The 17,475-nt window shown below is 37.6% G+C and overlaps 1 protein-coding gene across 6 annotated transcripts in view; it reads right to left on the bottom strand.

The window, feature by feature from the left end:
* Positions 1 to 1,097: 1,097 nt before the first annotated feature.
* Positions 1,098 to 17,475, bottom strand: part of TDRD5 (tudor domain containing 5) — a 109,619-nt gene continuing 93,241 nt past the window's right edge. For 5 of the 6 annotated variants that reach the window (XM_047841188.1, XM_047841190.1, XM_047841191.1 and 2 more), the window contains 4 exons: positions 15,330 to 15,512; positions 14,424 to 14,567; positions 11,596 to 11,806; positions 1,098 to 4,172 (listed from right to left, as the gene is read on the bottom strand). In XM_047841188.1, the coding sequence (XP_047697144.1) occupies positions 3,946 to 4,172; positions 11,596 to 11,806; positions 14,424 to 14,567; positions 15,330 to 15,512 (765 nt within the window). In that variant the 3' untranslated portion in view covers positions 1,098 to 3,945. The remainder of the gene's footprint in view (positions 4,173 to 11,595; positions 11,807 to 14,423; positions 14,568 to 15,329; positions 15,513 to 17,475) is intronic. The other variant, XM_047841189.1, reaches the window with a different exon arrangement.

The raw sequence follows: 17,475 nt of genomic DNA, 5'->3' as shown, positions 1-17,475 counted from the left end.
TAACAAAAGTTTAGAGAGCAGAGAAAGGGTCAGAAGTTTGGTTTCCTCATCAAATTATTTATCTAAATTGCACTAAGAAGTAATAATAATCAAGTAAACATTGTTTCTTATATTTTTCCACAAAGTAAAAAAACATTTGAAAAAATGTTAACAGAAAATATAAAACAAAGTTTATATCAAACAGAAATCTAAAAAGCATTTCCTGAAAACTATGCTTATAACCAAGAAAATGTAGCTGTGAATAAATTCTCCACTCAGTTGTTAAGTGGGTCACTCAATTTCCTGTGAGAAGTGGCACCCAAGTCAATTGTGATTCCAAATGTTAGAGAAGACCTTCTTCACCGAGAAGTTAAAGTAACTTGTCTACGTGCTTAAAAACGAGCAGAATTTAAAGTATTCTGGTTCCTGCAGAACCAGAGACTAATGACACCAAGAACTTACCAGGCTGACTGGTGACTAAGTGAGACAAATGACACCTGTTAGGAAAAGGACTGTGTTCAAAGAATATAGACAGAACTTCACTGTCATCTTGTAAAACATCAAGATCTGAATGGGCTATAGGAAGTGAAAAATTTTTGATGTCTTAGTGATGGCTCCTGTAAAATTATGAATAATGCTGTCCATGGCACTGTATATATAAATAAAATGAATTTAATTCTGAAAAGAGGATCCAAAGTTTGTTAGAAAAGCCTTGCTACACATGTATAAATATAATAGGAAGCTTCAGAAAGACTGCTCTGTAAGATGTTGGTTTCTCATCCCTTACCATGCCCCCCACCCCATTTAGATTCTTTAGCCATAGAATTGGCCCACTGTCATTTAAGCTATCTACATTCAAGAATACAAGATGTTGTAAATCAATCATTCTCCCCTCCAACACCAGGGGTTTGCCCAGCTATCAGAACCACCATTCTAGGGGCACCTGGGTGGCTCAGTGGGTTAAGCGTCTGACTTCAGCTCAGGTCATGATCTCGCGGTTTGTGGGTTCAAGCCCCGCATCCAGCTCTGTGCTGACAGCTCAGAGCCTGGAGCCTGCTGCGGATTCTGTGTCTCCCTCTCTCTCTCAAAAATAAACAAATATTAATAAAAAAAAAAAAAGAATCACCATTCTTTTGGACTTATGTAGTAAACTTTGTCTTCTGGAACCAAATCATTTAAATTACAAAACACAGAGCTGCAATATTTTCCTTTGGAAAAGGCACTGACCCTAGAAGTCAGCAGATAAGGGAATTTGAGGCATGTGACCATAGACAAGTCAGTCTTTCTAGGCTTCAAATTTCTTCATCTAACATCAAGATGTAGATCAAAACTCTACAATTCTAAGTCTCTAGGTTAGACAGAGTCTGACAGTAGGCAGAAGCCTCTAGTTAGCCTCATACCTTAAACTGGGCAACTGGCATCTCAAATGTTTGCAAGTTAAAGGGTCAGTCCAGGCATGGCTGACTGCAGTGAGGAGGGCCCCTTTTGATATCCCGTGGGGTGTTTTTAGATGGAAGACAGGTATTGGCTACAAGCCACTGGTTTTAAAACCTGAATGGCTATTAGTAAAGCTACTCCTTCTTCCAACCCTAAAGAGTTTATAACCAGAATTTTCCTTTATGTTCTTATACCCATTCCTTCTCACACACCTCAGGCCCCCACATCCCAGTCAACACTTGGGGACCTCCATCACTTCTAACAGATCTTTAACAACAAAAATACAGGGGGCGGGGTCTGTTCTAAGTATATGTGTCAACCAATCTTTAGACAATAAAATATAGTTAACCCTAAACTACAGAGCAGCTACCTATTGTTTTAACATCTCTTATTGTTATCCCTGCCCATATACATAAATCTATTTACTCACGTTCAAATGATCTACTAAATTTTGTTGATGTGTTGGGCTATTTTAGTTAACTACCAAGCAAAACCCACCTTATGGGATAAACAAATTGGCAGACTGGCCGTCCCAGTCAAAGTCAAGTAGTCAAAATATGTACAAGCCTCTCAGAGGCTCATTCTTCACTCTGCTCACTCAGGATGTTAACTATTAATTGCCAAATAGGCTTCTTACAAAGTATACTGACACTTGTTAGAGATGCCTCTGTCTAAATAATCATCTGGCCATTTGCAAAAGGATGGGAATATGAAAGAGCCTTAGCACAGTGATTCTGTAATCCCCATCAGGTTACCCAGTATTGGCAGAATCCCTACTGATAGCTCAGTGCCATTACACAGAGTTACAGTGTAACCGACGAAATATATAAACATCGCTTCTACCAGATTCACCTCACCCCAAGCCCAATGACTGCCCATCTGGAGAAGTCAAGTATATTATTCACACTTGGTTTCTTTAAAGGAAGAATTCTAAGAAGTGTGATTCTAAAATGAATCTTTTTCTTTAGAAACAAACTGTGGATTACGTAAACCTACAATGAAAACCAGAACTTTTCCAGTTCATATCACAGTTGAGTAGGATATTTAACTGGTCACTGACCCTCCATATAACTTTTCAACTGTCTTCTCCAATAAAGATGTCTGATATAAAATCACAAAAGCCCAAATGGGAACTTGCTCTTTCTACTAGGCCAGCTATCGTGATGTTTCCAGATTATTATTATTATTTTTGTCAATTAGAATATCATTCTTAAAGATATATTGGAATTAAAGGTGAATCTGGATTTTCAAATTTTATTGAATTAAATATGTTTTCTCTTAAGTTTTTAAACCAAAAGCCATCAGTATTTAGAGACTTTGGGTTTAACTTTGTTTCACGATTCTTAATCCTAAGAAGTTCCAGCCAGTAATAGTCTAAATTTACTCTCATCTCATTCTCTTCCTCAGTGGACATTTTCCTGATTAAGTACTTGAGAAGAAGAGAAATCCTGTATTGTAGAGAGAGAGAGAGAAAGGAAGTAGGGGCCAGCTCTGGCATTTAATGCCGAAATAGAAGCCCTAGAAGAGGGGCTAGAAAGGTGAAACTCTAGTTATAAGTAGCACACCAGTAACTCACAGCTCTTTCTCAAATTTTAATTCTAAGAAATGATTCTGTATTGGATTTTTTAAATTTGGGGATAAGTCTAGTATTTTACCACAAAGAATTTAAATTAGTATCACTCACATTCTTTAATTTCACCTTTCAGTCTCTTGTTTGTTCTTGATGGTTCATTCTGTGAACTTAACAAAATGTCCTATAGCGTTTCCCACAATTTGACTTCAGAGAGCATCATGTTACACAGATGCTTAAACAGTACCCTCCTGAATGACTACCACCCAGGAGCTCCTGGGAACCGTGAGTCCTACAGGGAAGGCTCAGTCAGCTAAGTGTGAACAACCGGTCTCTAGAATTGCATTATGAGTCTTCAAGAAACTGCCTGTACTGAAAGACAGCTTAATTTTTTTAATGTGAAAGTTCTTTCACGACCAAAGCCTCAGGATATGGATTTTCTCACTGAGCCTAGCATTTTAAAGAAATGATAATGGTAAGAAGTGGAGCTCTGGATTATCTCCATGATCTAGAAAATTTCAAATGAGAAAAAAAAAAAAAAGCAGCCTTACAATTCAGACATCCTTTTTCTGAAGAATCAGAGATCATTTTTGTCTTACTAAATATGGATCACAAGACATCAGTTTTCCAGTTTTCATTTATCAGTCATGTTATGTACAAGAAAGACATTTATAGAAACACACACACGAATTCCTTCACACTACATTAAACTGAGGTGAACAAAACTATAGGGAAGAAACAATAAAAATGAAAACATTAAATATCAATACTTACACAACAAAGTAGACTGTTAGCATAACACAGCTAACATACAATCACACAGAAAGACATAAGCATCAACTATCAAAATACTGTTTTGTCTCAATACCGCCTTATTTTGGCCTTGGGAAATCATCAAGCCCTAAAGCACCTGGCTTATTGCTTTCTCCTCGACTTCCTCCCTCAAGTTTCCATCCTTTTCACATGGGATACCAATGTAGGAGGCTCCTGGATGTGGCCAGCCGCGCAGCAGCTCCTAAGGCAGCAGTGGCTGTACTCCGGGGAATGTAGAGCTTCTGGGAGATCTGGTGCTCAGGAGACAAAATCAAAGACAGCTGGTCCATGGCTCCGTGACTCTTGTCTTTGAACACTGTAATAGCATGGCTACTAGAAAAATCATTCTTCAGGCGCTCTGGAGAGCTCTCCACTGAAAAAGAAAGAACACACAAGTCTTCTCAAGGGGTTCTCATACTCTGCCTTCTCTCTCCCATTCTAGTTCTTTATTAACATGTGTTACAATCAACTTCTGTTACATGGTGACACCTTCTGTTACGATCAGAGATGAGCCTGGGAAACCAGTCAACAAATGGAAAAGAAATGAGGGTGGAGAGTCATGCGTTGAGATGAAGTAAATCCTTGTCAGAATGAGGAGAGGGAAAGAGAGGGGGGAAACGTATTTATGAACAGGAAGGGAAATTTTCTCTCTAGGACACGATAAAAATAAGTTGGATATGATTCCAACTCCAGGGAGGAGCCCTTAAGCTCCCCTATTTCCATCCGGCAATGAACACAAGTGTACCCCACGGGTGTTTTCTATTGCCAAAGTGGCTCCAATTTGAGACTGTGCCAGTGTAAAAACAAAATTGACCAAGATGTTTGTAAGGAGTTCCAAAAACCAGTTATCAGCCATAAAACAAATTCCTTAGGAATTAGTTTCAACTACGAAGAAAGAACCTTTTAAATGAAATGAATTCGCTGGGAACTCCAATGCCAAAAGTTCTGAACAGCAGGAAGGGATGCCAGGCATTCTCACGCGTCTACTCCAGGCCAGCACACCCGTTTACCGCCTGCTTACAATGAGAGAAGGCACTCTGATGCCAGCATCTAAGCAAACACACTGCTTCCTTCAAGAAAGCTCTGCTTTAGTTTAAAAAAAAATCTAGGTGAGCTAAACAATGTCCATCATCACAAACACTTCCCAAACTGCCACCGGTATGATTACATTTTGTAAAGCATTGCCCTAGATCTTAAAAACACATATTTCAGAAAATCTAGAGAAAACGCAGGCATAATCAGTACTTTATTCATCTTTGCATTTTTAGCATCTAACATAGCAGCATGTGGCATATGTTCCGTACATTTGTGGTGAATTACGTTCAAGAATTTGAGAGTAAAATTCTGATCAAAAAGTTGTAATTAATGCCCACAAGAGGGGAAAAGAGCTGGTGCATTCAGATAAAAACAAGTGGTTTTACACAAAGTTTTGGTGAGTTCAGATTTTAAAAGGGATAAAGAGTAGTGAAACTTCTGCTTCCAGACATAAGGTTAATTCAACAGGAATTGAAAAACAGTCTCTTCTGCCTTAAACAACTGGAAAACTGGACAAAATGTATGAAACAACAGCTTTTATACACTGAACAGCAAGCATGCAAGATAGTAATCCCTGAGAGAAGGGAAACAAATGAAGTGAGCTTTACAAGGGCCTCAGCTCACTGTTAAGATGATTTCCTGGCTTCAGTACAAGAAGGGAGAATCCAAACTGAGCCTGGAGATCTTACTGGGCTGAAAAGACAGAGTTTGGAACTCATGGAGGCCAAGCTGCCTAGAATTTGTGGGAGGAAAGTACCAAAGAAGAAGCAGATGGAAATCTGCAGAGAGGTCCCTTTGAGTCTTAGGCTGGCTAGTGATCTGGCTCAGGCACGTGAGGAGACCATGAGGCCAAGGAGAAAACCATCCTGAAAGGAACAGGCAGAACAATCATTGTAGCTTCTAGGCAAAGTAGGTCGTGTTCCCACCAGACAGAGTGTAAAGAAATCCTAACATATGGAACATCTAGTCCTATCTCTACCCTCAGAATGGTACTGCCTAAATAGCAGGGCCAACAGACTAAAGACTTTTCTAGGCCAGCCTAATGAAACCTAAAAGAAATGCAAAAATGATAAAACCAATTTCAGGTGATTAAACTGCATCTTCCCCAATCCCCCCCAACCAATTGGTGGATGGGTGGATAGAGAAAGAGAGAGAGAGAGATACACACAGAGAAGGAAGGAGAAAAGAAGGAGAGAAGGGGAGGGGAGGGAAAAGAAAAAGAGGCCCAGTCAATAATGTAAAATTCAGTGTCTGCCATATAATAAAAAGTTACCAGATGTGCACAGAAGAGAGAAAAATAGGACTTGTTCTCAGGAGAAAAAGCAACAGGTAGAAGCCAATTCAGCAATGACACAAATGACAGAAATGGTACACATGCCAGAATCACAAGGAAAGGGTATTAAAATAGCTGTTCTAAGAGTACTCCAGGTGTAGGGGCACCTGGGTGGCTCAGTCAGTTGAGCGTTCAGCTTCGGCTCAGGTCACGATCTCACGGTTTGTGAGTTCGAGCCCTGCGTCGGGCTCTGTGCTGACAGCTCACAGCCTGGAGCCTGTTTCAGATTCTGTGTCTCCCTCTCTCTGCTCCTCCCCTGCTCGTGCTCTGTCTGCCTCTCTCTCTCTCTCTCAAAAACAAATAAACATTAAAAAAAATTTTTTTTTAAAAAGGGTACTCCAGGTATACAAGAAGGCAGAGAAAAATACAAGTATGATGAGGAAAAAAAAAAAAAAAAAGATTTAAAAAGACCCAAACCAAACCAGTAGAGATGAAAAATACAATTTCTGAGATGAAAAATATACTGGATGGGAAAAGAATATATTAATCACTGAACAAGAAAAGGTGAGCACCATTAAGAGACAGTAATAGAAACCATCCAAAGACTAGGGAAAAGAAGTATACCAGTAGGTGTAGAAAAAGTGACCTATCGCATATAATGTGTAAAATTGGAGTTAAAAAAAAAAAAAAGAAGGGGGAGTGACAGAAAAACACATTTGAAGAATAATGATTGAATTTTTTTCAGATTTAATGGCAACTATAAACTTGGAGATCCAACAGCTCAATGAACTCTATGCAGAAGAAATACAAAGAGAACTACACCAAGCCACCTTATAATCAGATTGTTGAAAATCAGTGATGTGGGAGAAAATCTTAAAAGCATCCAGAGAAAATAACACATTACAAAGGAACAAACACAAAAATGACAACAGACTTGACATCACAGTGACAAGCAAAGTGACATCTTTTAATGCAGTGACAAATATACCAACCTATGACTTTATATCCAGAAAAAAAACTTAAAGAAAAGAAATGAAATGAAATAAAAATAAAGGCTTTGCCTAACGTGAAAGAACTGAGAAAAGACATCAGTAGCAGACCAGCACCACAAGATATGTAAGTTCTTCAAGCAAAAAATAAAATAATGCTGGACAGAAACCTGGACCTACAAAGGTGTTGATAAACGACAGTCTGTGGGCCAAATCCAGCCTACCTACCACCTGGTTTTTAATAAAGTTTTATTGGAAAACAGCTATGTTCATTCATTTGTGTATTATTTATGGCTGCTTTGCTTTCCTAGAAACTCACACACTACCCAAACTGAAAGAGGAAGTAATAGGAAATTTGAACAGACCCATAACCAGCAAAGAAACTGAATCAGTAATCAAATCTCTCCCAACAAACAGGGGGCCTGGGTGGCTCAGTCTGTTAAGCCTTGACTTCAGCTCAGGTCATGATCTCCCAGTTCATGAGTTCGAGCCCATGTTGGTCTCGGCGCTGACAGCACAGAACCTGGAGCCTGCTTCGAGTTCTGTGTCTCCTGCTCTCTCTGCCCCTCTCCGTCTCATGCTCTGTGTCTCTCTCTCAAAAATAAATACACATTTTTTAAAAATTAAAAAAAAAGTCTCCCAACAAACAAGGGTCCAGGGCCAAATGGCTTCCCAGGAGAATGCTACCACACATTTAAAGAAGAGTTAACACTTACTCTTCTCAAACTGTTCCAAATAAACAGGAAAGGAAGGAAAATGTCCAAACTCATTCTATGAATCATTACCTTGATTCCAAAACCAGACAAAGACCCCACTAAATTACAGGCCAATACTCCTCATGAAACTGGATGCAAAAATTCTCTACAAGATACTAGAAAATTCAATCCAACAGTATACATTAAAAGAATTATTCACCACAATCAAGTGGGATTTATTCCTGGGCTACAGGGCTGGTTCAATATTTGCAAATCAACCAATGTGATATACCACATTAATAAAAGAAAGGATAAGAGCTATATGATCCTGTCAATAGATGCGGAAAATGCATTTGACAAAATACAGCATCCATTCTTGATAAAAACCCTCAACAAAGTAGGGATAGATGGAACATACCTCAACATAAAACACATATACAAAAGACCCACAGCTAGTATCAACTTCAATGGGGAAAAACTGAAAGCTTTCCCTCTACATCCAAGAACAAGCCCGGGTAGTCCATTCTCACTTTTACTATTTAACACAGTACTGGAAGTCTTTGCCTCAGCAATAAGCCAACAGAAAGAAATAAAAAGGCATCCAAACCAGCAAAGAAGTCAAATTTTCTCTATCTGCAGGTGACATGATACCCTATATAGAAAACTCAAGACTCCACCAAAAAAAATTGCTAGAATATATGAATTCAGCAAAGCCACAGGATATAAAATGAATGTGCATAAATCTGTTGCATTTCTAGACACCAATAATGAAGCAGCAGAAAAAGAAATCAAGATACCTGGGAAAAAACCTAACAAAAGAGGTAAAAGATCTGTACTCTGAAAACTATACAACACTTATGAAGAAACTAGGATACAAAGAAATGGAAAAACATTCTTTGCTCATGGATTGGAAGAACAAACATTGTTAAAATGTCTATACTACCCTAAGCAATCCACACACTTAATGCAATCCCTATCAAAATACCAACAGCATTTTTCAAAAAGCTGTAACAAACAATCCTAATATTTGTATGGAAACACTAAAAGATCCCAAATAGCCAAAGCAATCCTGAAAAAGAAAAGCAGAGCTGAAGACATCACAATTTGGGGCTTCAAATTATACTACAAAGCTGCTATAATCAAAACAGTATGGTCCTGGTACAAAAATAGACACGTATATCAACAGAACAGAAAACCCAGAAATGAACCCACAATTATATGGTCAATTAATCTTCAACAAAGCAGGAAAGAATCTTATCATTGGTCAAAGACAGACTCTTCAACAAATGGTGCTGGAAAAACTGGACAGCAACACGCAAAACAATGAAACTGGACCACTCTCTTACATCATACACAAAAATAAATTCAAAATGGATGAAAGACCTAAATATGAGACCTGAAACCTTAAAATCCTGGAGAAGAACACATGCAGTAAGCTCTTTGACATCAGTCATAGCTCTAGATAAGTCTCCAGAGGCAAGGGAAACAAAAGCAAAAATAAACTATTGGGACTTCATCAAAACAAAAAGCTTCTACACAGCAAAGGAAACAATCAAAAACCTAAAACCTCCCTGAATGGGAGAAGGTACCTACCTGCAAAGTGATGGAGGGTAAAGAGTGCACTTGTGATGAGCACCAGATGACGTATGCAAGTGGTGAATAACTATATTGTACACCTGAAACTAATATTATAACATATGAAAAAAAAATCTCAATAAAAACTTTAGCAAGCTTTGTGTAAATTTACCTTAATCCTAAAATTCATATGGAAGAGGCTCCTGGGTGGCTCAGTCAGTTAAGTGTCCCACTCTTGATTTCGACTCAGGTCATGATCTCATGGTTCATGGGTTCAAGTCCTGCATTGAGCTCTGTGCTGACAGTGCAGAGCCTGCCTGCAATTCTGTCTCCTTCTCTCTGCCCCTCCCCAACTTGCGCGCACGCACGTTCTCTGTCTCTCAAAATAAATATTTAAAAATAATAAATAAAATTCATGTGGAAAATGACCTAAAATAGCCAAAACAATCTGATAAAGAACAAAATTGTATGATTTCATGACTTATAAAGCCACACTAATCAAGGCAATGGTATAAAGACATACAGACTACTAAAACATAATAGAAGTCTAGAAATAGACCCTCACATATACAGCCTGCTGACTTTTGACAAAGATATCAATGCAGTTTAAAAGTGAAATGACAGCCTTTTTTTTTTCTTTTTTAAAGTTTATTTATTTATTTTGAGAGACAGACAGACAGCCAGCCAGGGAGGGGCAGAGAGAGAGGGAGAGAGGGAGAGAGAATCCCAAGCAGGCTCAGCTCAGAGCCCAATGTGGGAGCTCAAACCCATGAATCATGAGGTCATGACCTGAGCTGAAATCAAGAGTCAGATGCTTAACTGTTGAGTACCCCAGGTGCCCCAGAAAGGACAGCCTTTTCAAGAACTGGTGCTAAAAGTGAATATTTATATGCAGTCAAAATAAACATTAATCCTTATATCGCACCATAATAATAATAATAATAACAATACAAATAGTAACTCAAAAATTAACAAACTGGATCACAGATCTAATTGTAAGACCTAAAACTAGAGAACTTTCATATGAAAAAGAGAAAATCAGTTACTTGGGTTAAAAAAGATTTCTGAACAGGACACAAAAAGGTCAACCTTTACACTAAGAAAAAAATCAATCAGACTTCATCAAAACGAAAACTTTTGCTCTTCCAAAGATGCTGTTAAGGAAATCACACACTTGAAAATATTTGTGATGTATATATACATATACACACACACATATATATATCTGAAAAAAGCTTTTGTGTCAAGTATAATTTTTACACATCAATGAAAAGATAATTTAATAAAAATGAACAAATATTTGAACGTGCAATTCACTAAAGAAGATATACAGATTGCATGTAAGCACACGAAAAGACGGTCAACATCACTGGCAAAGAGGGAAATTCAAATTAAAACCACAAGATACCATCACACACGCACTAGAATGGCAAAATTTTAAGACTGATAATATCATGTGTTGGCAAGGAGATGGAGCAATTAGAACTTTCATATATTACTGGTGTGAATAAAGAATGGTACAGCCACTTTGGAAAACATTTTGGCAGTTCTTAAGAAGTTAATCATGTAATGATCATGGGAGCCAGCAATTCTACTCCTTGGCATGTACTAGAGCTGTATGTGAACGTTCACAGCTTTTTTCATAATGGCCCAAATCCAGAAACAACGCAGATGTCTGTCATGTAATGAACAAATTATGCTATATCCATACAATGGGGTACTACTTAGCAGTAAATCAGAACAAACTTCTGACCTTGGCAACAATATAAATGAATCTCTAAAACATCCTAAGTGAAAAAGTTCAGACTTAAAAACTATACACTGTATGACTCTCTTTTTATGAAATTCTAGAAAAAGGAAAGTAACATGTCAGGAACCAGCAAGCAACGGGAGTGAATGACTGCAGACCAACAGACGGACGCGAGGAACTGGTGGAATTGCTCTATATCATGATGGTGGTGGTGGTGGTGGTTACAAGACTGGATACATATGTCAAAACTCACAGAACTGTACACATCAAAAGTGGCAAATTTCACTGTCTGTAAAACTGACTCCCCCAACCAAACTGCAAAAGAAAAAAAAAAAAGGAGTGGCAAAATAAAAGGGAACAATTGAGCCCAGAATAACGTAAGGACTTGAGACAAATGCTAAAGTCAGCAATTTTTCAAGTTATGTTCTGGAAAAGATAAATGACAAACCACCGTATCTGTCAATTGTATGTAAACCTACCTGAACCAGAGTGTTTTTCTGGGGAATCCATCCCCGTAGGGGTTGCGCTGAAGGCTGCTGGGGGTAGCTGGGTTTGCTTTGCCTGAGTCTGAGTGCTGCTGGGCTCAAACTGGCTCCCTTCTGCTGACTGCTGTGACTGGATAAGAGAGATGTAGAACTCTTCCAATTTGGGCAATGTGGAAGAGTCTGAAGAACTCTCTGAGCTTGGCTGCTGCAGTATGGGAAAAGTAGGGCAAAAGCATGAAAGGTAATTGTTAGCGTAACAGGAAGAATTAACCCTGTTTTGGATCCTTATATACAAGACAAATATTTTTCATATCATCATTAATAACTGACTCACTTTTAAGAACCTAGATACTCTCCAGAAGAAACAAGTCCTTTTCTAACTTAGTGACCATCCATTCAATCCAGGAAGCATTTACTGAACACATGTTATAAGCAAACATGGTACTGTCTGCTGCCACACAGAGCTAAGGAAGAGTGGCAGGAAATGAGAAAGCGCACACGGCAGGCACACTGTCAGGCACAGCGTGAAGTTACTTGCACGTGCTTCTTCCTTTAAACCACAGTACAAGGCACTAGCCTAGGTGTTAGGTCTTCCTTACTGTGGGTCCTTTAACTTAGCATAATGCTTTTCACAAGAGGCTAAGTTATCCAAGGTCAACAAGTAAGAGACAAAGCAGAGACCAGAACTCAGCCCAGTCCATGTTCTCTATGCCCCACCTGCCCACCTCCTAGTAAGATAGGATCACTGTCCCTAAACTCACAGTCCTCAGTTAGGAAATAGCGTATGTGCTGCAGCGAGCCACAAATGGAGGCATTACCTGCATAGAACATAAAGTAGTTAAAGGAAGGCTCCTCAGAAGAGACAAAATGGAGCATTAAGAACTAGGATTTGAGAGAAAGAGATGAACATCCCATATGGAGACTAAATTTGGGCTTCAGTGAATGGAGTGTCAAATTTTAACCATGAGATCCTGTATCCTACTATACCGTCATTACTGAAGTAGATACAATCTATGTAACTTAGCACTTATCTTCTTCAATGTTAACTGGCATTAAGTTGTGATAAGGCTAAACCCTAAACTGCAGACCACTCAGACCAAGTGATTTTTACATTATGCCCTGCTGCCTTTTTTTAAGTTTGTTTTGAGAGAGAGAGAGAGCATGCACATGCAAGTGGGGGAGGGGCAGAGAGAGAGAGAATGAATCCCAAATGGGCTCCTCGCGGATAGCACGGAGCCTGATATGGGGCTCAAACTCATAAACCGTGAGATCATGACCTGAGCCAAAATAAAGAGTCGGGCACTCAGCCAACTGAGCCACCCAGGCACCCACACGTCTGCTGCCTATTTTTACAAGTTGAACAAAAATCAAAATCAGAAACAAGTTTTTAAAGCTATATTCTTTTGCTTTCCTAAGTGTGATTTTTGAAGAAAGATGCACCGTTAAAACGTATTTAAGATGCACTGTGATAGCTTCTCATTCTGAAAAAAAACAAAAACAAAACAACAACCCCAAACCCATGGATGAATCCTTTCTAAATCTGTATGGTACTGAGACCAAGTACCTTCAGTCAACTTAAGCACTTAGCAACCATCAAGATTCCTTCTCCAAAGAGCGCTGTCCAGCCTTGCTGTTCAAAGTGTGGTTCGCCAACCAGCAGTAGCAGCATCAACCGGATGCTTGTGTTAGATATGCACAACCTGTGTCCCCGTCCCAATGCCACCCAGTCAGAACCCACATTTTTACAAGATTCTCCGGGCATCTGTAGGCACATTATAGTTCGAGAAGCACTGTTCTGCCAAATTCAGCTCTCTACAGTTGTTAATGACTGACTCCATCATAGTTATCTAGAAATATACCTCATGGAACTAGAGATTAATGACAGACTTTCAAGAAACATGTTCATGATTAACATATGCAATCAAAAGCATAGCCCCAAACCACAATAACATACAATTTCACACTCACGAGGATGATTATGATATATAGTTTGAGAAAGATTGAGAAGGTTAATTCTTTAAATGTTTGGTAGAATTCACCAGTGAAGTTATCTGATCCTTTTTTGGGGAGAAGGGTGGGGTTTGGTTACTAATTCAGTCTTACTTGTTATTGACCTATTTATTCAGTTTTCTATTCTTCGTGATTCAGTGTTGGTAGGTTGTTATGTTTGTAGGAATTTATCCATTTCTTCCAGGTTATCCAGTTTGTATATAATTGTAGTAAGATCATTTTTTATTTCTTTGGCATCAAATTTGATGTTTCTTCTTTTATTTTGATATTTGAGTATTCCTTTTTTTATTTGTCTAGCTGAAGGTTTGCAAATTTTGTTTATAGCTTCAAAAATCTAGCTCTTAATTTCATTGATTTTTTTCTGTTCTCTATTTCATAGATTTTTACTCTAATTTTTATTATTTCATGCCTTCTGCTAACTTTGGTCTTAGTTTGTTTTTTTCATTGCTGTTTTTGGTTTGTTTGTTTGTTTTAGTTCCCAAAGATATAAAGTTAAGTCGTGTGTCACTGTTCTTTTTTATGTACGCATTTATTGCTATCAACATTCCTTATGGCTAAATTATATGAAAATATCTGTTTTCTATTTCTCTAACATAGAGGTTTAATCAGTCTTTCAATTCTAGGCTTAGGATTTTCTTCTGAAGAGATAAATATATTAAATTGACTGAAATTAATTTTAAATCAACATACATTTTGTGTATATGTATTCCACCAAATGCTCAGAGTGGGATCATTAACCAGAACTTTACTTTCTAAAAATGAAAGTACTTCCCAATAAGAATCTGTCACAGTAACATTCATTAGACATTTACCTTTTGAATTCTGGTTGTGCCAGTATTTTTCTCCTGAGCACCCAGTCCCTCTTGCTTTTGAGCTTCTACTTTCATTCCATTCACAAGGCCTGAAGGCTGCCATGAATCATCCCATGTATCTTTGGGTTTAGAAAAGCACCAATCCTATAGAGAAAAAAATGCTACAATAAACTAAGATACGTTTTAGAGTGCTTTAATTTATAGTTGCTGTATGAGTACATGATCCAAACAGAGAATAACTTGGGCAAGGGAAAGGCAAAGAGGCAAAGTCAATTAAACAAGAAAAAGTGTTTATTAAGTTTCTGTATCAGTGTGACTTTCCCCCCTTATTTTATTGGTCCACACCCAATACCTTGAATTCCTTGGAACACAGCTCTCATAGAAACAAATACAACTCTGGTTTGTATTATTTTCTTCAATACTGTTTTTCATGGCCAGATGATTTTTCATGATCATCTAGTATTTTAAACAGCACAAATAATAAGGAGCAATTTAACTATAGATATTTCTTCTAATAACCAGTGGGAAATAAATTTTAAGTATATAGTTAGGCCTAATATTAGCTGATATTCTCAATGCAGAGATTCAGAGATTATATTACAAGGCTAATAAAAATAAAATTAGGGAAAACAGTTTATTTATAGATCCTAAGGCCAAAGGTTCCCAGTGATAAAACAAAAATCATAACAGTTGAAAGGACAGATGGGACAATAAGCCCATGATTTACTCTTCCCTGTTCCAACTTGTCCTCTTCCCGACCACTGTCATCTTGAGGGAAAAAAATGAATTCTTGGGAATTATCATCTGACAGATGCTTCTGAATACCCGAGTGTATAGATTTCTTGAGGAAATTTACATTTCCGTTTTTCAGTAATGATAAGCTTTCTGTTTTCCCAGGGATCTAACCTTCTGCGGCATTTCCTCACATGACGGATAAGGCTTCTTTCCACCAAGGCTTGAGGTAAATAAGTGGGAGGCAGCATCACCCCCTTTTCCCATTTTAGCCTGCAAAGGTAGCCAGTTCTCATCCCAAACATCATCACCAATAGTCACTGATTCTAGGCATGGCATTCCAGTGGGGATCTCATCCTAGAATGTATCAGAAGACAAAGTAAAACTTTAATTTACAGTTGCTATATGAGTACATTTTAAAATTTAGGTTTACAATTTTTTTCCTGACTCCAGGTAAACATGGCAGTTTGCCATAATTTATAAATACATAATTTATTACTGTCTCTCTTCTGAAACATCACCAAAATAAACAGATTTAGGTATAAACTCATAAAGAGAAAAGAGGAGAAAACACCACCTACAATTATAGATACAGGAAAACAGACAAGTGACAACTTACTAAGCAGTCCTGAAAAACTAGAATCCTGAGCTTATAGGCAGGAAAAACTGAGAAGCAACCCAAATTTATACTACAGATACTATAAACCCTCAGGAATTGCTACTACAAGGTTTTTGGAAGTGAGAATGTAAAGTGGGAATGAAAACAAAAGCACTGGTTGAAAGTCTGTGTAAAAAGCAGTTAGCTCTTCAGACACCCTCCCCTATTTCACAAACCCAAGAAACTATACTTTTTTCCCCCACTGGAAAACCAGAGGGTCTTCTTGGGGCATAAAACTGAGGGTAAGGCAAGCATAATAAAAACAGGGGAATTAAGTGAAGGTTTTTATCCTGAATATTAAGACCCCCCCAGCTCTGTTTTCAATAGCAGGACAGAGATGAGAGTAAACAATGTGAGTAAACAATACATGAACTTGAAGACAGATCTAATATAAACAACAAAGAGAAAAAAACTGGGAAAACAAAAGCAAACAGAGCCCTGGGGACAATACCAAAGGCTTAACATCTGTTTCATGGGAGTCCGAGAATGAGAAAAGGGAAGAGTGCAGTGTAGAACATTATTTGAGGAAATGTCTGAAAACTTCACAAATTTGATGAAAGACATAAACTTACAGAGTCAAAAAGCTTAGTAAACAGGATAAACCCACAGAAATTCATGTCTAGATAGATTATAATCTATCTGCTAAAAACTAAAGACAAAGAAACCATCTAAAATGTAGCCAAAAGAAAATGATAATTATAAAGGAACAACAATCTCAATACTGCAGATTTTTCATCACAAATTATTAAAGCCAGAAGGAAGTGGAATGAAATCTTTAAAGGGGTCTGAAAGAAAGGAACTAGTAATCCAGAATTCCACATCCAGCAAAAATATCTTTCAAGAATGAAGATGAAATACATTCTGAATGAAGAAAACTAAAAAAATTCTTTGTCAGCAGACATACTCTAAAGGTATTTTTAAAGGAAGTTCCTTGGACAGAAAGGAGGGGATACCAGAAGGACGATTGGAGTATCAGAAATAAAGAATAACAGAAATGATAAGTACCTGAGTAAGTACAATGGACTATTTTTCTCCTAAATCATCTATATGTTTGAAGGTGTAAAGCAAAAAAATTTAGCATTATAAATTCTCAACATCCATAGTTGTTATATGTAAACATAGCATAAAGGACGTGGGAAGGGGTAAAACACCTACATGGTGGCTAAGATATCTATATTCCACTTGAAGTGGTAAATATGGATTATGTCTATTGTGAAAAGTCAAAGATGTATATTGTAATTCCTACAGTAACTAGTAAAAACACTACGTAGGTAGATATAATAAAAACATAATAAACTAAAATGGTCTACTAAGAAAGTACTAAATAAAAAAAATACTGAAAAAGAATACTACTAAAAGAAGGAAGAAAAAGCAAAAACACGAAAAGCAGAAGGAGCAAACAGAAACATAATAAAATGGCAGACCTATCATCAAAACATACCGATAATGATATTAAATGTAAAATGTTTAAACATATTAATTAAAATTCAGATAATTAGAATGGATTAAAAAATGTCCAAGTTTCATGCTGTCTCAAGAAACACCTCAAATATAATGATATAGGTAGGTTAAGTTAGAGGTAAAAGGATGAAAAAAGATCCACTACGTCAAGAATAAAAAAATAAAGCTAGAGTGGCTATCCTGATACTAGACAATGTGGGC

Source organism: Prionailurus viverrinus, chromosome F1 (genome assembly GCF_022837055.1).
Source record: "Prionailurus viverrinus isolate Anna chromosome F1, UM_Priviv_1.0, whole genome shotgun sequence".
Lineage (NCBI taxonomy): Eukaryota > Metazoa > Chordata > Mammalia > Carnivora > Felidae > Prionailurus > Prionailurus viverrinus.
The sequence above is the reverse complement of the archived record's forward strand: the minus strand, read 5'-3'. Positions and strand labels throughout refer to the sequence as shown.